Source organism: Tursiops truncatus, chromosome 5 (assembly GCF_011762595.2).
Source record: "Tursiops truncatus isolate mTurTru1 chromosome 5, mTurTru1.mat.Y, whole genome shotgun sequence".
Taxonomy (NCBI): Eukaryota; Metazoa; Chordata; class Mammalia; order Artiodactyla; family Delphinidae; genus Tursiops; species Tursiops truncatus.
In genome coordinates, this window is record NC_047038.1 from 132,077,678 (window position 1) to 132,098,288 (window position 20,611).

The window sequence follows — 20,611 nt, forward strand, 5'->3', positions numbered from 1 at the left end:
TAGCTGTAAGGAATAAATGTCGAAGTAAGTATCTGATGATCACAGTAGGTTCTTGATGGCTAAGAGAGATGAGAGACATCATTACAGGGGTAGGGGAGAGAATTTTTTTATGTACAATTTTGGCAATACCTCGAGAATATTTAAGGCAATTAAGCAACAGGTTATAATTTTTACTAGTTAAGAATATATTCCTGATCTATGTATTAACAGGCTGGCATGATCCTTTCAAGGAACCACAGGAAAAGAATCACCAAATCCATCAATAAAGACTTGGTGGTAATGTTCTCTCTTTTACTTCACAGGTGTCCTTGAATGGCCATTTTGGACAAAACTGGTTGTGGTGGCCATCGGCTTCACGGGAGGTTTGGTCTTCATGTACGTACAGTGCAAGGTCTACGTTCAGCTGTGGCGCAGGCTGAAGGCCTACAACCGTGTGATCTTTGTGCAGAACTGCCCCGACACAGCCAAGAGGCTGGAGAAGAACTGCTCCTGCACGGTGAACACGGATGCCAAGGACGCCGGGGCAGTAGTGCCTGCCTTACAAACGGGGACCAACGCACTGCCACCTTCAGAGGGCGGCCCCCCCGAAGTCATACCTGTGTGATGGGGCCAGCCGGGAGTGTGTCACTGGAGTATCACCTGGCCCTCAGCCACTACAAGTGACAGAAGTGATCCTGAGTTAGTCACCCTCATTATCTTCTCTCCTCTTTCTGACTCATTTGTCCTTTCTTTGCTCAAAAAGAAAGGAGAAGAAACACCAAATGATCAGGATCCCATGAAGCAGTCTCAAGTGTGAAGAGAAAATGTGAAAAGTTGGCTGGAGAACGGTTTGTGAGACAAGGACCGCTGGAGCAAGGAATGCTTTCAGGCAATGAGGAGAGACTAACTGGACAGACCCATGAGTCTTCACAGTAACAGGGCAAGGTCAAGAATACAGACTTGAATTGCAACATGTCTTTCTTCTAGGGCCTTGTAATGTTAACTCTCTCATCTGGAAATGACAAACACATTTGGTTTTAAGCTTGAAATTATCTGCATTATCCCTAAGGCACATCAGAAGCAAACTCAGAAGATGCATATTTTGATATTCATACTTTGACAGCTAACAGGTTTTATGGCTATAGTGGAGTCCAGTTGTTTTGACAGATGCATGTTTTTAAAATAGATGCAATACACATTTCAAGATATTAATACTTGGAATTATGTTTAAATCATGATTTTCAGAGATTTTGGGGTTTAATTAGCTCTGTTAAATACCCACAGGAGCCTTGTATACTCCACCTGGACCCTCTGAAACAGTGTTGTCCAACAGAAATATAATGTGAGCCACAAATGAAGGCCACATATGCAAATTTAGATTTTCTAGTAGCCCCATTAGAAAAAGTAAAAATAGGTGAAATGAATTTTGATAACATATATTATTTAACACTATATACCCAAGTTATCATTTCAATGTCATCAATATAAAAAAAGTATTGAGTTATTTTACAGCTCTTTTTATGAACCAAGTCTTCAAAATCCAGTATGTTTACAGCATAGCTCAATTTGAATTAAACTTATTGGCTAGTGCAGCCCTAAAATTAGAGACAAAGCCTCTGCTTCATTTAACAATTGAATCTTTCAAAACAGCAGCTTAATTCACTTTTATTCAAAGTATCACAAATACTATTTTACAAAGCACTAAATTAATCAAATTAAATATCTTGGTTAAGAGTTAGGTGAAGTTACCATTTCTCTAAAGGGTGAAAAAACAAAACTACAAAGCAATCTGCCTGTGGTAAGTTCTGAAATTAACTTATTTGCTACTATGAAGCACTTATAATAGGGAAAATAATTTACAGACGTACCTTTTTTTTTATGAGGTGTCAACTTGACAGATGAGTACTTATGACCAAGCATTAGACTGTATTTTAAAAAGCTGACAGTATTTCCCTTGCTCAGCTGGGAGGCAAAAATATTCAACAGATTCTGTGCTAAGTAATAAATTGAATTGTTTAGGTTTGACAGTTCAGTTGATTATTGTATTCTTTGCATATTCATGTAAAACTGAAATGTGAATGACATAGCAGTGAGCTAGATTAATGATTATAAATATAGTGTGGCCTGTTAAAGAGAGATGTCTTACATAAAATGAGGTGATTTATTTTTGCTAGCTGTCGTATTTATTATTGTGAAAAGGCAACCGTGATGGCCATAGAACCAAAGCATGGGTATCGTATTGCACAAATCTGGGTATCACATTGATGCACTTTGTAATTGTCAGTGGGCTTTTTCAAAACTCACACGTTACCATAGGGAAAGAAAAGAGAAATAACCTTTTACTGAAGAGAAGTCTGATTCGATATGAGTAGTGGCTGACACTGAGTCCAAATAGTCCCAGTTCCTAGAAATAAAGCAAAGGTCAACAGTATCAACTTTGTGTGTGTGTGGCATGTGTTTGTTCCTGTATATACATGAGAAAAACGTCAAGGTATTCAGTCAGGCAGGAAACAAAAGGTTTAAAACCCATCTTTCTTAAAACTTGCTGTAGGAGTGCGGAATGAAGGCACAGGAAAAACTAAGTTGAGGCAACTAAACGACCAAAATTTCTGCACAAATAAAGACATAGTGGTGTAATTAAAAATACACGAAGCTTACACAACCTGGACTTCGTATTAACTCCTTAAATTTCCATTTTCAAGGTTTAAGATAAATGCACTCACGGATAATGAAGCTTTAGGGGATTTCACCGTGGCACCTCACCCGAGGGATTAAATGTGATTCATTCTTTTCTGATAATTTCCCTAAGCATTTTACTAATCCATTTCTCCTGAGGTTTAGCAATGGCAACACTTGTTTACAAATATTCCTGAAGGTACAAAATCTAGCCACCAGCAAACAAAGAAATGTTGATTTCTCTTTTGTTTGCTCTGTAAGGAAAAGGATTATTTACCTGAATTATACCATAAATACCATTTAAATTCTGTCCAAACTTTAGCAATACAGGTAAGTGCATAATTTCACAGTGGAAGACGATTGGCTTAATAAATAATAATTTATTAAGGGGCATACCAAACACTAAGAAATTCTAGAATGAAAAGTAAGGATAAGCATTACTGTATTAATGATAAAAAATGACATGGTGTTTTAAAACTATACGTAAATTCTCAAAATGAACTTGAATAGGCTTTGACTTTCTTGAAATGAGAAAAGAATATAGCTCCCTAACACATTAAAAGTCAACATTATTCTGCTATTCTTTAAATTTAAACACTGAACTCCTGAATTTAAATCTTTAAAAGTTTTCCTGTAATGGCTGTTGGTAGTTCAAACAATCTGAAGTAACTATGTGCATTTAAAACCTAGTGTCGATTCTTTTCTTTTATGTTCTGTGTGGCAGTGGTACACTTGTCCTTTCGAGGACCGGGTTTGGCTTTGTGACAACACTTTTGTGGACTGGATATGCCCTTCAAAAAGAAAAACTGCTCTCCGGAATGGCAATTTTTTGAAGCATGCTCACCTGCTTATGTAAGAAATAAAATGGAATTGCAACAAAGAATGAAATTGAAGAATAAACTTACAGTTCTGCTAAAATCTTGGTTTTTTATCATCATGAATCTGTGGTATTATCAATACCAGAAAACATACATTTATGCTGTTGATTTTTTTAAAGAACTGTCACTCTAATTGTGTAAAATCGAAGATTAAATTGTAAAGAAACGAAATCCAGTATTTTTTTTTTAAAGTGAAGCCCAAAGGGCAATTAAACTTAAGTACAAACAAAATGTAAACAAACAAAACAAAAATGTTCCCATCGACTTGGGATATAAAGCAATGGAGAAATAAAAGGAAGACAGGTATATATATACTCGGGAGTCTTTCAAAATGCCCTAGGATTAAATCTCACTCCGAGCTTGTTACATGTGATTATAGTCCCAGAGATGGCCACATAGTTACATTTATCTTGTTTTGCAAAAGGTCCCTAAAACTATCTATTCTCACTCCGAGCTGCTGTTACATGTGATTATAGTTCCAGAGAGATGGCCACATAGTCACACTTACCTTGTTTTGCAAAAGGTCTCCAAAACATCTACTTATTTGGGCTGGAAAACTAGCTCATTAGAGCAATGACATCACTAAGATACTCTAATTGTCATGGAGGAGAGGTGGGGAGGAAGGTTTTTCCATCTGCCTGACACAATTTCCCTTTCCTTGCCATGATAATATTTTGGAACAAAGTAGAGCTCTTAAAACTGATCATTATCATTATGGTAGCTGTCATACGATAATTGTGTAGGACTTACTTACACTTTAACGAAGAAAGATGAAAATTAGTTTTCTTTCCTTAAGTCAGCCCAAAGGTGCTATTTTACCTGTCAATACAGTTGAAAGGAAGTACTGTTATTTTGGGCTGCAGTGTTTCCTCCACATCTGAAGAAAGCCCATTTGAAACTGCATTAAAACAAACAAGGAAAAATTATTTTAACTGTGTGCAATTTGGGGGATTGAGCATTTGTACTTTTTTCGGTTTTACCTAATTCTCTTGCATGAACGATTTACTGTTTTGTGAATAATGTGTACTAAGACAAAGTAAGGAAAAGAAAATAATTACCTGTGAAAAACAGACTTTGTATATTAAACAAGTGATCCAAACCTTTGTTGTGGTTTCTGTATTTTTTGCCTAACTTACCTGGATTTCTGCAGATTTGTATCTGCAACATTCAAACAGCCTTGAGTTCTTAAGATTTTTTTTTTTAAATATATAAATTTATTTATTTGTTTTATTTTTGGCTGCGCTGGATCTTCGTTGCTGTGTGTGGGCTTTCTCTAGTTGCGGTGAGCAGGGGCTACTCTTTGTTGCGGTGCGTGGGGTTCTCATTGCCGTGGCTTCTCTCGTTGCAGAGCATGGGCTCCAGGTGCGCGGGCTTCAGTAGTTGTAGCTCATGGGCTTAGCTGCTCTGTGGCATGTGGGATCCTCCCGGGCCAGAGATCCAACCCGTGTCCCCTGCATTGGCAGGCGGATTCCTAACCACTGCGCCGCCAGGGAAGCCCGAGTTCTTAAGATTTTATAACGGTCTGGGTTTTTAAGCAGGGTCTGAACATATTTATATAAACATAAAGCAACATTCATTTTTAAGTTAAAATCATAACACTGTTTTTGAAACTGAAAATGGGATTCTCATATAAGAGAATAAGCTAAACAGCAAACTGTTGTGTAGAGACAATTATTTACCATAATCAATTCAAGTGTAACTTGAAGTTCTCAAATTATTTATTTTCAACTCAAGTAAAGACAATTAGGCCACTGCAGTCATTTCCTCATCTGTGTCACTTGATTCATCTTTCAGTTCCAATTCTCCTAAATCTCTGTCTACAGCTGTCACAGGTTTCTTCTTACACTTCTTAGGCACTGCATCATTAGCACAGATTTTTCTCATTTTAATGTTTGGCAATTTCTTCAGATCAAAATCCCATTCCCTAGACAAAAGAGAGAATGCAGAGGGGTGGTGAGGTAGGGAAGTAATAAAGTCAATATTCAAAACTAAGCAGAAGAAAGTTTACAAATTTACAGCAGATTGAAATGCACTAGAAGGAAACAATATAAATGCAGTAGAAAAAAAAATGTCCCAAGAACTGAGGTTTGCTTTTTCCATACTTAACTGAACTTTCTCATTAATCTACAATAGCAGTTAACTGCACAGAGAATTCAAAATTTCCAAAGCAATGCAGGAATATATTAGGCAGAAGTTACAAGCAAACTCCGTTCCATTCTTTTATTCTCCCTAACCCAAACACTTCCCTCTATTAGGACATATATGGTATCAAGAGTCTCTGAAGTAGGAACTACATCATCCTGGAAAATCTCCAAAATGCACAGTCAGAAAAGGTTTTTCTTTTCACACACAATGGTAAATCACAATTGTTCTAGTAATCAAACAATTTTTTTGGTTATAATAGGAAACTTTTAGTTCTTCAACCCCAGCTTTTCTGTGACAATCCTATGTTCAATTACTTTAAGAGCAATGTGAAGATTCTTCTGAGAACTGAACTCTGATACTAACAGTCTAGGCTAATTTCTTCTCATTTCTGGCTTTCTCTGGGGGAGGCAGAACATACACTGTTTTAGGAATAAAGAGAACATTTATATATCTGATTACTTAACATTACAGGCAAAAAAAATTAATGTATAATCAATCTCAAGCTCCATGTACTTATAAATACATGTACATAGGCTACAAAGTGAACCACTTCTTAAATATGATCAGTGAATTCTATTAGAGCGAATATTTTATGAATATTAAATATCTTCTATGAATTCAGAAGTATAAAAATATAAAATAAGCTTAAGGGTTTCAAATAATATGGACTTAAATGTATCTAATTTCAATTAAAATTTCAGACTGATCAACATGGTCTAGCTAGTATCAAAATGATTAATAAAAATTATGTTCTAAAGACAAAGAACCCATGTTTGAAAACTGAAAACAGGAAATCCTACTCACTGGTCTCTCGGTCACACAGCACTATTAGAGAGACCACTGGGGCAACTGGTTCTTTATGATTTAACCATTTCCCCATACCACTTCCCACTAGCCACCTTCTCCAGAAGGGGGTGCTGCAAACAGTATGGGGACAGGACTCAGCCAACAAGTCTGCTGCTGACAATTTATCTTTTTAAATAACAACCAGGGAGGCACAAGGATACCATGTTCTTTAAGTACTATATTAAAGAATTTTAAAGTATTTTGAAAAACAAAAGCACCAGGTCATTATCATTTCAGTGTACATCAGGCATCTCAAACAAATGCTGAACTTAGGAAAATTCTTACTTCAACTGATGAAAGAGGAAAGGTTAAAAAGAACCTCCTAATTTTCTTTTAGCTCTAACGTCTAGACTCAAAAGGGAAGAAAGTTTATCTCTTATGTATTTTACTTGCAGCTTCAAAGAACAAAAGAGACAGACTCACCTAAAAGTTTTCAGATTACCTGCATTTAAAATGTCTGGAATCTCTGGAAAAGAAAATAATTTATATCTATTAGGCAATGTTTTCTATGATAACATTTATAGTTTCCTCATTTATTATCTCAGAAACAATAATAACTGACAGACAGAAAGAACATCGAAAGAAAAACAAAATTTCGAAGCATGATTATAATGCTATAATGAAAAGTAAGTTTTGCAAGCATAAAGGACTTACTTTATAAGAAGGTGATTCAAAAAGAACACTATTAAATAATGTATTCTACCACAGAATCTATAAAACAAACCTATCAACAAAATAAACTCTGTCCTTTTAGACAGTAAAGGTGCCTGGCAAATTCTAACTATCAGTCCCCTACAACAACATGCTCAGTTGTTTTACATATTTTCTTGGTGAAAGGTGCAATTTTTTCAAGCATATAGTTCGCTTTGGCAAGGTAGAGTTTGAGGAATGCAAGGATTATTAAACATTAAAAAATACTATTAAAAATGTAAAAACTTTTTCAAATAAACTATAATCAATAGGTGTTCAATAAAGTTCAATAAAATTTAAACCCATTTTAAATGAAAACTAGGTGTATGACAGCTCCTTATGATTAGAAAGTGGATCATAAACCTATATGCATGGGTCATCCATGTTGATGGAACACAGGCATGTTTAACAAAAACTGGAACACTGCTGCAAAAATTCTGGCCAATGGATAAAATATTAAATAAAATCCAGTATCAATTAATGAAAAAGATAAAAATGTTTGACATGACTGTATACTGACTTTTACAATAGCTTCAGAAAATAAGAGTATGAGTACGAGGGGTCAGGTGTTTAAAAGGTATAAATTAAGCACAATTATTTTTTTTAAGAAATTCTAATAAAATGAGTCAGGAACAGTTATACCACCATGGAGCAAGAGGGAGAGATGTCAGTTATCTTGTCTTCTCTGAACCTGATCAACACAGCATTTGGTGACAATCTGCCCACATGTTTCTAGATGCTTGTAAACTTGATAGAGTTGACAAAGTTTTTTTCACCAGATACATTCCATGCATCTGGAATAAGGACTGTGGCATAACTGGAAGACGAGGTCTGAGTTTTAGCACTGGCTCCACCACCAGCAGATGTCTGACCTGGAGTGTGCCGTCAATTACTGTTGATTAACCTGGCGGCTGTAGGCTGAACAGACTGAGCACAGAGACCACCTGGGAGGCTGTCATGATGGCAGAGCTGAGATGGTGGTGGCTCGAGCCAGAGGTGCTGGGGGCAGCAGGGCAAGCCATTAGACTCTTAAGCATATCCTGCTGATGAGCTGGGTGGAATGAGAAACCGTCGGCAGGGTTTCTGACACGAGCGACGGGGCAAGTGGTGATATCACTGACGGACACACGGAGCTTGCAGGAGAAGCAAGTTTTAGGAGAAAAGCTGGACTCTGCTTTGGGACATAAGCTGGAGATGCATGTAAGACATTCAAGTAGATACTCTGAGAAACCCAAGTTTGATAATGCAAGTCTGGAGTTCTAGCGACAAGTATTGAGAATATAAATTTGGAAGTTATGAGCATTTAAATGGTATTTAAAACCACCGGACTGAATGACATCAACTCAGGAATTCATGTAAATAGAAAAGAGAAGAGGCCCAAGGACAAGGACCTGGGTCAATATTTAGTTTGTGAGGCTATGAGAGATTCAACTCAGGACACTGAAGTCATGGCCAGTTAACTTGGAGGAAAACCAGGGAAGGTCAGGGGCTTCTACCCCAAATAAAAAGTGTGACAAGAAATCAAGGGATCATCTGTATCGAACACTGCAGAAAAGTTGACTACATGAGTGCCCAGTACAGGCACTATGTGTCTTAGCAACTTAAAGGTCATTGGTGACAAGGGCTTTTCGTTGAGTGGTGGCTACAAAAGCTTAATTAAGGGGTTCCAATAAAAATGGAAAAATGAGGAAATGGAGACTACAAGCATAGACAAACTGAGGTGAAAAGGACACAGTGGCCGAAGCTCTCCCTCAACCTCCTACAGTAGGTTCTGTGTCAGGCACTTGATACGTGAAATCTCATCTTTTTTTTTTTTTTTGCCGTACGTGGGCCTCTCACCGTTGTGGCCTCTCCCGTCGCAGAGCACAGGCTCCAGACGCGCAGGCGCAGCGGCCATGGCTCACGGGCCCAGCCGCTCCACAGCATGTGGGATCTTCCCGGACCGGGGCACGAACCCGTGTCCCCTGCATTGGCAGGCGGACTCTCAACCACTGCGCCACCAGGGAAGCCCCTCTCTTGACTTTTAAACAACCTGGGAAGGAGGTGCACTATTTACCTCTATTTTTAAATAGAAGGTAACAAGGCCAGGGAGTGGGTGGGAAGAAACTTGCCCTGTTATATAGTAAGCTGTAAGGGGTTAAGTCCAGATCTATCTAGTTCTGAAGTTATTCTGTTGTTTTTTCAGTGAAGACACTCACTGCTTAGGAATGATGTGGAGGAACTGCCATCTACTCAGGGCTCACAGTGTCACTGAGGGTAAGTGCCTGATGCCAGCCTTCCAGCTGTCGAGGTATATGCTGCGAAGACATCCAACTCTATGGATCCACCTACGGCCAGACTGACGCAGCTCAGCAAAACAACTAGGTGAGGGACCAGGCTCCTCCCCCACGAAGTTCCCCTATTAGAAAGCCCTGGGGAACGCAGATAACTGACCACCTGAGTGACCCCGTTCCCCCTGCTGGCGCCTTTATGAAGAGTGAACCCATGAAACCCCAGGCATCCCGCCTATGACCCTAACAAAGGCAGGGCCCCAGGTCCCTGTTCCCTCCCTCTTTCTCTACTGGAGACCTCGCTGTGTGGCCCTCAGGCATGTCCTGTACCATCCAGGACTTTTAAGCACTAAATCTTGTTTTTTTCAAAGCTCCCTGCTGGTTTTTGCTGAGGTGCACCCTACAATCACAGTAAGAACCACGAGGGTGGGGTCCAGCCACAACACTGGCTCCAGTGGGGAGAATGCCTGTGGAGGCCGCCCCAGACCTTCCTGGCGCACAGCATCACTATGCACAGGCTGGGACTAACACAACAGTTACCCACAGGGTATCTGCTTCAGGGCCCTATTGTTATTATTAAAATTTAAAAACCTAATGTTGCTTTAAGCATTTCATTTACTGTACTTCCCAAGCAAATCCACACAGGAATGCCTACAGGGACCAGGCAGGGAATGTGAATGAAGGAAGGTTTGGAACCACTGAATGCTCAAGTCTAAAAGGGACAGTCGCTACTTTGCTCTAGCAGATGATGCTGCCAGACCACCGCATGTTTTACGAGAAGCCAGAAATCTACATTTTTCATGTGAAATCAGCAGATTTTCTTATACTGACAATTAATAAGCCAATCAAACACCATTTGCAGGCCATGTAGCCCTTGGGTCATCACCTGACTTCGGGCTTTGCAAGCCCTTACAAGTGCCCTCTCCTCTCCTCCTAAGCGCCTTTCTTCAGACAGTGTTGTTAAGCCCACAACATACTTGTCTTCAGGAACTGTAAGAAATGCTAGTGCTAAGAAAGAAAATTTGATTTCTATAATTTCTCAAGAAATGCTGCAACAAGTATAGCTCTTTACTACAAGACTTACAAAGACAAGAGGACACAGTACTTACTCTAAAGAAACGTCGATGTGGTTGGAGACGGGCAAGTAATAACTCTAGAACAAAGCAAATCAAGAACACTGGAAGGGAGAGGAAAACCTTACTGTCACAGTAGAAAGATAAGTCACTGTCAACACTGACAGTTTGGGGAATGTAGGAGGAAAAAAAGGATGAATTCAAAAATTATTCCAAACACTCAAAAGGAAAGGAAATCAAAGGAAGAAAATCAAACTAAACTAAATAAATAGAATAAGTAAAGCCAAATATGACTAGAAAGAAGGGAAGGTACGCTGAGAACACACCAAGTCCCGTACTGCCGCCCTCCCGCTCCTACCGAGGCCGCAGCCCCTGTACTGCCGCCACTCTCGCTCCGTGGTCTGCTTGATGGCCGCCTCTCGGGCGCAGTGCCGCCGGCCCCGCCTGGCCTTGATGCTGTTGTGTAACTCAATCTGCTCCAGCTCACTGCTGAACCGATTTAAATACCTGAAAAACAAGAAAATGATCTGACTTACAGAGTCTCTGTTTGGCTTATATTAGTTCATTTAAAAGATAATCTCCCCCCGCCCCCCAAAAAACCCACCATAAATCCCCAGCCTTCGCCTGTCCCTGAAGTTTTTATATTCCTCTGAGTTCCTTAAGTTCTCAGACCTTCTCGTGGTAACTTAACCATTTTCCAAATTCCTGTGACCACATCAAAGCCTGCCATTAAAGTGTCTGTTAACCAAACTCCGTATCCACGTACTCAGCCACCTCCTGGACATCTCCAACTGGCTTAACATGCCACCCCTGGCCTTGCCTCCGCGCTGCCCCTAGGCGCCCCCTCCCGACCCGCTCCATCCCCTGGGACAACCATTCATCCAGCTGCCCAAGTGAGGAATGCGAGTGCCCCCCCTGACTCCTCGCCTCTCTCCCTTTTACGCCACATCTAAGTCTTCATTAAAGATGGGGACTTCCGCTTCCTTCAAAGGTCTGCACTCTTTCATTTCTCTTCACCACACTGCTCCCACCATCACCTCTTGCCTGGACTGCTTCATCAGCCTCTCAGCAGTCTCCCAGCCAAAGCCTGCCCCCTCGTCCATTTTCCTCATTCCTCCAACTGAGACCTTTCTAAAGTTTAAAAATGTGACCATCGCAGGTGCTTGCTGTAACTATGTCTCCCACGGTCCTTGGATAAAGTCCAAACTCTTACACTGATATCTGAAATCTTTCAAAAGCTGGTTGTTTATCCTACCTGTCACAATTCCCTCCTTGAACCTATTATTTCAGTCTTATTAAATGTCTGGCAGATCACTAAATACGTTGCTCTCACCCTGGGCTTTCAGATCTTGTTCTCTCTGCCTAGAGGCTCCAACTACCTCACCTCAATCTGCTAACCCCTATCTTTAGATGTCAGTTTAGATGACATTCCTCCAGGAAGCCAAGAAACTGGGCTAACTACCACTCTGAGGCCCAGAAAGGTTACAAAGCTACTAAAATGGCTAAGCTAGTGTAAGAATCCAAAGTCTTGATAACAAAGCTCATTTGCTCATCTATAAATCCCGAATAGAACTCTGAATCTTGAAGAATCAAGCTGGGGAATTCCTGTTACTGACCCTTTGCTCATAACATGCCCAGTGTTTACCTTTCAATTAATTCACAAGCATCTCTCTTTGAATATCCTACTTTTTTGGGATCAAGATGATTTTGAAACCACTGCAGTTTTTCACCTATAACAACAAGTACCAAGACAGTTTAACACCACAAGTCATCATTCAAGCAGAGGTAGTCATTATAATTTTCAACATCAATGTGTTTAAAACAGTATCAAAATTTATTTCAAAGTTAAATATAAAGTTTTGTGTGGGCTCAAAGCTAACTAAATCAGTCTGTCAGAAATTAAATTGTCACATTTTAATTGGGGCAAGAGACAAGGGTAGGAGGGACGCTTTTCTGTATATATTTCTTATCCAGTAAGGATACAAAAAATTTAAAAAAGGAAAGAACACTCTTAACAGAACATGAAGTTCTAGGTATTTATAAAGCAAAGGATAGAACTTATCCGAAATAACAAAAATGAGAGTCTGATCAGATTAATGAAGAAGATGACATCTGCTGAACATTTAATAAGCAGCAGGCACTATGTCAAGACCTTTACAATCTTATGAGGATTATTATTATTATTATCTCCATTTAGAAGAGACAGGTTAAGTAACCTGTTCAGGGCCTCAAAGTTAGTAAATATCTTAGGCATACAAGATCTGCCCTATACTGTGCAGAATGACTGACATTTATAATCACGGAGCTGACAGACTTCATCCTTATGAGTAAATCTGACCATGGCGGTGTCACTTTCAATTAGATTTCTCAATATTACAAATCAAGAAATGGCCCTACCCAGGATTACTGACAAACCGTTTAGAAATACTATTCTATTGCCTGATAAAGCATTAGAGTTAATGGTTCAAATACCTCTCATTTTGGTTATAAAGCCTAATAGCCACTCTTCTGAAATCTCAGACTTGTCACACACACAAAAAGACTAGGACTTGTCACACACACAAAAAGACTACGACACTGAGATACAGACTGAGGATGTATATATTCACATCATTAAATATGAATTGTTATTTTCAAAATCCTTCATAATTCTAATGGTCAGGGAGCTAGAATTAAACTTGAGAGAGAGAGAGAGAGAGACAGGAAGGGGGGGATGGATAAAAACAGGTAGGTAGGTACTAAACAGTTTCTAGAAAACTGAGCTAGATATTATTAACAGTTTGTTCTCAGAGCTTATTGATTGATTTTATTTTGTTTTGATCAAGTCTGGTAGAGAAAATTCACTTAGATAAAAATAGTATTTTACTAAGAGAGTCAAAAGAAAATAGGTATAGAGAGGAACTTCAAATAAGTATATCCACTTACCAATAAGTTTGAGACGTAACGCCTTTTCATTCTTCAGTCTTGGGAGAAAAAGTGTGTATGTGTCAGAAAACTTCCAAAGCAAGTTTTAAAAATCTGTCAAAAGCAACAAAAACTACCCAAAGAACCTTAATTCAAAGATCATTCTTTTATGCATATGAAATTAATTTTTAAAAATTATTTTGTTTATTTATTTGGTTGCACCGGGTCTTAGCTGGAGCAGGTGGGCTCCTTAGTGGTGGCATGCGAACTCTTAGTTGCGGCATGCATGTGGGATCTAGTTCCCTGACCAGGGACCAAACCCAGGCCCCCTGCATTGGGAGCACGGAGTCTTAACCACTGCACCACCAGGGAAGTCCCGAAATTAATTTTTTTTAATGAAGAAACACTGAATACCATGCTTCTCTTTTAAATCACTGGAACAAAATTCTTAGAAATGCACAACCTGCCAAGACTGAATCAGGAAGAAATAGAAAATATGAACAGACCAATCACAAGCACTGAAATTGAACCTGTGATTAAAAATCTTCCAACAAACAAAAGCCCAGGACCCGATGGCTTCACAGGCGAATTCTATCAAACATTTAGAGAAGAGCTAACACCTATCCTTCTCAAACTCTTCCAAAATATAGCAGAGGGAGGAACACTCCCAAGTTCATTCTACGAGGCCACCATCACCTTGATACCAAAACCGGACAAGGATGTCACAAAAAAAGAAAACTACAGGCCAATACCACTGATGAACATAGATGCAAAAATCCTCAACAAAATGCTAGCAAACAGAATCCAACAGCACATTAAAAGGATCATACACCATGATCAAGGGGGATTTATCCCAGGAATGCAAGGATTCTTCAATATACGCAAATCAATCAATGTGATACACCATATTAACAAACTGAAGGAGAAAAACCATATGATCATCTCAATAGATGCAGAGAAAGCTTTTGACAAAATTCAACACCCATTTATGATAAAAACCCTGCAGAAAGTAGGCAAAGAGGGAACTTTCCTCAACATAATAAAGGCCATATATGACAAACCCACAGCCAACGTCATCCTCAACGGTGAAAAACTGAAAGCATTTCCACTAAGATCAGGAACAAGACAAGGTTGCCCACTCTCACCACTCTTATTCAATATAGTTTTGGAAGTTTTAGCCACAGCAATCAGAGAAGAAAAGGAAATAAAAGGAATCCAAATCGGAAAAGAAGTAAAGCTGTCACTGTTTGCAGATGACATGATACTATACATAGAGAATCCTAAAGATGCTACCAGAAAACTACTAGAGCTAATCAATGAATTCGGTAAAGTGGCAGGATACAAAATTAATGCACAGAAATCTCTGGCATTCCTATACACTAATGATGAAAAATCTGAAAGTGAAATCAAGAAAACACTCCCATTTACCTTTGCAACACAAAGAATAAAATAGCTAGGAATAAACCTACCTAAGGAGGCAAAAGACCTGTATGCAGAAAATTATAAGACACTGACGAAAGAAATTAAGGATGATACAAATAGATGGAGAGATATACCATGTTCTTGGATTGGAAGAATCAACATTGTGAAAATGACTCTACCACCCAAAGCAATCTACAGAGTCAATGCAATCCCTATCAAACTACCACTGGCATTTTTCACAGAAGTAGAACAAAAAATTTCACAATTTGTATGGAAACACAAAAGACCCCGAATAGCCAAAGCAATCTTGAGAATGAAAAACGGAGCTGGAGGAATCAGGCTCCCTGACTTCAGACTATACTACAAGGCTACAGTAATCAAGACAGTATGGTACTGGCACAAAAACAGAAAGATAGATCAATGGAACAGGATAGAAAGCCCAGAGATAAACCCACGCACATATGGTCACCTTATCTTTGATAAAGGAGGCAGGAATGTACAGTGGAGAAAGCACAGCCTCTTTAATAAGTGGTGCTGGGAAAACTGGACAAGTACATGTAAAAGTATGAGATTAGATCACTCCCTAACACCATACACAAAAATAAGGTCAAAATGGATTAAAGACCTAAATGTAAGGCCAGAAACTATCAAACTCTTAGAGGAAAACATAGGCAGAACAGTCTATGACATAAATCACAGCAAGATCCTTTTTGACCCACCTCCTAGAGAAATGGAAATAAAAACAAAAATAAATGGGACCTAATGAAACTTCAAAGCTTTTGCACAGCAAAGGAAACCATAAACAAGACCAAAAGACAACTCTCAGAATGGGAGAAAATATTTGCAAGTGAAGCAACTGACAAAGGATTAATTTCCAAAATTTACAAGCAGCTCATGCAGCTCAATAACAAAAAAACAAACAATCCAATCCAAAAATGGGAAGGAGACCTAAATAGACATTTCTCCAAAGAACATATACAGACTGCCAACAAACACATGAAAGAATGCTCAACATCATTAATCATTAGGGAAATGCAAATCAAAACTACAATGAGATATCATCTCACACCAGTCAGAATGGCCATCATCAAAAAATCTAGAAACAATAAATGCTGGAGAGGGTGTGGAGAAAAGGGAACACTCCTGCACTGCTGGTGGGAATGTGAATTGGTACAGCCACTATGGAGAACAGTATGCAGGTTCCTTAAAAAACTACAAATAGAACTACCATATGACCCAGCAATCCCACTGCTGGGCATATACCCTGAGAAAACCATAATTCAAAAAGAGTCATGTACCAAAATGTTCATTGCAGCTCTATTTACAATAGCCCGGAGATGGAAACAACCTAAGTGCCCATCATCGAATGAATGGATAAAAAAGATGTGGCACATATATACAACGGAATATTACTCAGCCATAAAAAGAAATGAAATTGAGCTATTTGTAATGAGGTGGATAGACCTAGAGTCTGTCACACAGAGTGAAGTAAGTCAGAAAGAGAAAGACAAATACCGTATGCTAACACATATATATGGAATTTAAGGGGAAAAAAATGTCATGAAGAATCTAGGGGTAACACAGGAATAAAAGACACAGACCTACTGCAGAACGGACTTGAGGATATGGGGAGGGGGAAGGGTGAGCTGTAACAAAGCGAGAGAGAGGCATGGACATATGTACACTACCAAATGTAAGGTAGATAGCTAGTGGGAAGCAGCCGCATAGCACAGGGATATCAGCTCGGTGCTTTGTGACCGCCTGGAGGGGTGGGATAGGGAGGATGGGAGGGAGGAAGATGCAAGAGGGAAGAGATATGGGAACATATGTATATGTATAACTGATTCACTTTGTTATAAAGCAGAAACTAACACACCATTGTAAAGCAATTATACCCCAATAAAGATGTTTAAAAATAAAATAAAATAAAAATTTTTTTTCCTGCTCTGCAATGACTAAATGATACCTATAAAACAAATTGGTTTTGAGAACACAAAAGAAAGCTTGATTATATTTTGTAATATGCAGAATACTTGTGCACAAAATAATGAGGACCTTCTAGAAGACTGAGTGCTGCCACCAAGACCAAAATGCATCACTATCACCTTTTAAACTTCAACAAGAACAAAAGAATGTTTACTTTTCATCCATTTGATAAGAATTGTAACAAAGAAAAAGAACTCATTTACTCTCAAAAAACTGGTCTAGGTGATATATGCCTCCTATTATTGTTATTCTTAATTCTAATTCATTCAGGAAAGACCTTTGGATGCTAGCTTTTGCAACACTTTATGCTAGCCACTAGGGATACAGCAATGAAGAAAAATAAATCCACTGTCCCTGCCCTAACAAAGCAGACCAGATTTACCCTCCCACTTAAAACAACTAGAAAATTGGAGAACTAAAATGAAGACTTTTTAATAAAAACTTTTTAGCCACAGAATGGAGAAAATATTCACAAAACAATAACACACTTGCATTAAGAATATACAAATAGTTCTTACTACCTAACTACAAACAAAATTCAAAACCAAAAGGAAAAAGATTTTAACAGACTTTTCATCAAAGACATAAAAGTGAACAAAAAGCACATAAAAATATATCATTAGTCATAAAGAAATACAAATTAAAACCACACTGAGATACTACTGTACACATATTAGATTGGCTAAAATCTGTCTTAAAACTGAAAATACAACATGTTTGAGAGGAAATGGAGTGAATGTAACTCTTACACATCACTGGGAAAAAAATAAAATGGTACCATCACTGCAGATAATTTTTTATATACTTAAACATTATCCCCACCACATGACTTCATTCTTTTAAACAATTTCTTAAAAACTCAACTTCTTATTTACTTGAACATATATCTTCTGTATGACCCAGCAATTCCAGTTCTAAGAACTGAAAGAAAAATGTTTTATGTCCACAGAAACACCTATACCCTAATGTTCATGGCAGCTTTATCAAAATGTAACAGCAGGGTTGATACTCTTTGCTTAAATGTCAGCTAGTAACAAACTAGGCTTTGAGGGCCATGTGGTTGGTCTGTCATAACTACTCATCTCTGCCACTGTAGCCTCAAAGCAGCTGCAAACAACGTGAAAGGATTGGGCATAGCTGCTTCCCAATAAAACAAACTTTTTTTACAAAAACAGGTGGATGGCCACTTAGTTTGCAGACCCTGAAAAGAGCCAAAAACTATAAACAATCCAAATGACCACCAACAGGTAAATGGATTAAAAAACTGCATATATCCATACAACGGAACACTACTCAGTAATAAAACAGAAAGACAACAAATTTCACAAACAGTATAATTGAAAAAATCTGGCACAAAAATTACATACAGTATGATTCCATTTACATGAAACACTACGGAAGACAAATCTCATCTACCAAAATACAGAGCAAATCAACAGGTGCCAAGGCTAGGGGCGGAGAGCTGAGACTTGACCGGGAAGAGCTTTGGGGAGGATGAAAATGCACTATACGTACACTGATCACAGTGGTTATACCACATATTGCCAAAACCCAGACGCTGTACGCTTCAAATATGTCTGCTTTGTCGTATCTTATTTATACCGCAGGAGAGAGTCTAGTTAGAAGTCAAGTTTGCTACAGTTCTGAATGAACGCACTGGGAGCCTGAACTACAGTGGGGTGGAGCTGCGATGAAGAAAAGAAGAGAAATCTGAGACTGATTCTCAAAAACAGCTGTTTCCTAGATTCTTACCCATTACACTTAGCTTCTCTCTGTTGATTTTCCATATTAAATAACCTTCATTTGCTATCTAGAGTTCTTTGCTACATACCCAATGGGACAAAATATGAGAGTAGTACACAGCAACAAGATGTCACTATGCTGAGAAGTCATAAAATAAAGCTAAAAGCATGATACAGAATAACTCTTCGCTGCCTATAAACTGTGCACCACTTGAAATGTGCTGGTCTTCAAACCACACTAGTTTCTACGAATAGGAACAGAAGCAGTATTTCATACAGTCCTAAACCAGAGCATTCAAATGCTCAAGATGAAGAGCATTTGGCTCTACTCTGTGCTGCTACCACGCGTGCAGTATCTTCAGGTAATCAGGCTCCACCTCTAAGAGTCTACCTGACGAATCCCGCAGCTCTACGCCCTAACAATATCCTCCCCCACCTCTCTCACTCCCCAAAAATAAATCTTAGGAAGTAGCACAAAGAACCCTGGATTCTCTGTTAAAGAACAGAGACCAGACCCTCCAGCTGCCTGGCTACCCTTCCTCCTTGTAACACCAAGTACCTTCGGCAGGCAAGCACTACCAGGACGTGGTCATATCCAAGATGGTCCCCACTGCCGATTCTTGCTGGTTTGATACTCACGCCCCTCTCCTCCCTGAGCGTGGCTGGACCTAATGACTCTTTTCTAACAAATAAAATAGTGCAACAGTGATGGATGTCACTTAGAAACGACGTTGCAAACGTTGTCTTCTCTTTCCTTTTTTAAACTGAGGCAGTAAACGGCGCCTTTATTCTGAGGCTAAGCGGCAACAGACTCCCTCCCTTCTAACTGCTCCGCCCTCCATTGGGGGGGGAGGTAGGGGAGGGAGACAGGCGGCCGCCCCTCCTCTTCCCTCCCACCCTCCCAGGGTTCACTGTCACCCCTCTCTAAAATCACCCTCCTCTCTTGAAAGCTCTTTTCCCCACCAAAATCCCTAAAGGCTGGGCAAGGCTAACCCCTGCTTCTGCAGTAGGTGGAGCTGATGCTGGAGTAAGAACTGGGCCAGCCCCACCTCTTTCCCCCACAGCCGCTCACTGGGAAGCTGTGTGTGTCGGGGCGGTAGGGCGTACAGGCGCTTGGAAGACCCTGCTGACCGCCTCCCACCCGGGCCTCTTCTCACCAGCACAGTCTTCAAAGCACGGTGGGAACGGGGCACGGGGTGGAGAAGGACAAAGGGCCCTTCTTGAAGAGAGCTGTAGAGAGGGGCAAAGGGGATCCCAGCCCAGGGGGGCCCACGGGGTGGGGAAGGCGGAGGACTGGCAGCAGGCCCCAGAGCCTGAGCTGGGGGTCGGCCCTGGGGACGCGGGCTGGGTGAAGGGCACGTCACCTCCCTGGCTCGGGGCTCCTTCCAATCCAGACCATGTGACACCAATGCCCCACCATTTCCTTCGCCTTCTTCACCAGCACTGAAGGCCGTCGGTGGTGGCTGTCATGAAGGACCCTGCAGGCATCTTGCTGGAACTGTCACCCCCTCTCACTCTATCTCAGAGCCTTTGCTCTGGAGGACACATGCTGCCACGTGGTGAGCAGCTCACGTGGTAGGGAACTGATGTCTCCAGCCAACAGCTGCCACAACAGGTCTGTCGACCACCATGTAAATAGCCTGGAAGCAAAACCTCTCCCTATCAAGCCCTGCGATGATGCGGCCCCAGCCAACACCTTGACTGTAACCTTGCAAGAGACCCTGAGCCCAAAGCACCCAGTTAAGTGGCTCTGGGATTCCTGACAGAGGAACTGTTTTTGTTTCAAGCTGCTGAGTAAAGCAGTACCTGCTAACTGCTATTTCTTTCTAAGACATCACATGCACCTGACGTTCAAGGTCAAGTCCTGTTGGTACCTCTTCTATCATCTTGCTTACAGCTGCCACTACAGTCTGAGTATCTTGTCACCAGCCATCTTTTGAAAATATGCAATTCTCCATTTCTGTCTTGCTGGAAGTACTGCTCTAAGTCAGGGAGATGAG

At 40.0% G+C, this 20,611-nt stretch overlaps 2 protein-coding genes across 3 annotated transcripts in view; one reads left to right on the forward strand and one right to left on the reverse strand.

The window, feature by feature from the left end:
- MARCHF1 (membrane associated ring-CH-type finger 1) overlaps nucleotides 1–4,632 on the forward strand; it is an 853,225-nt gene extending 848,593 nt beyond the window's left edge. For both annotated transcript variants that reach the window (XM_073805601.1, XM_019926385.3), the window contains one exon: nucleotides 303–4,632. In XM_073805601.1, coding sequence (XP_073661702.1) covers nucleotides 303–604 — 302 coding nt within the window. In that variant the 3' untranslated portion in view covers nucleotides 605–4,632. The remainder of the gene's footprint in view (nucleotides 1–302) is intronic.
- Nucleotides 4,633–5,233: 601 nt separating this feature from the next.
- TMA16 (translation machinery associated 16 homolog) overlaps nucleotides 5,234–20,611 on the reverse strand; it is a 43,733-nt gene continuing 28,355 nt past the window's right edge. The window contains exons 3-7 of the mRNA XM_019926387.3: nucleotides 13,483–13,520; nucleotides 12,203–12,287; nucleotides 10,916–11,064; nucleotides 6,948–6,990; nucleotides 5,234–5,457 (exon numbers count right to left, since the gene is read on the reverse strand). Coding sequence (XP_019781946.1) covers nucleotides 5,277–5,457; nucleotides 6,948–6,990; nucleotides 10,916–11,064; nucleotides 12,203–12,287; nucleotides 13,483–13,520 — 496 coding nt within the window. The 3' untranslated portion in view covers nucleotides 5,234–5,276. The remainder of the gene's footprint in view (nucleotides 5,458–6,947; nucleotides 6,991–10,915; nucleotides 11,065–12,202; nucleotides 12,288–13,482; nucleotides 13,521–20,611) is intronic.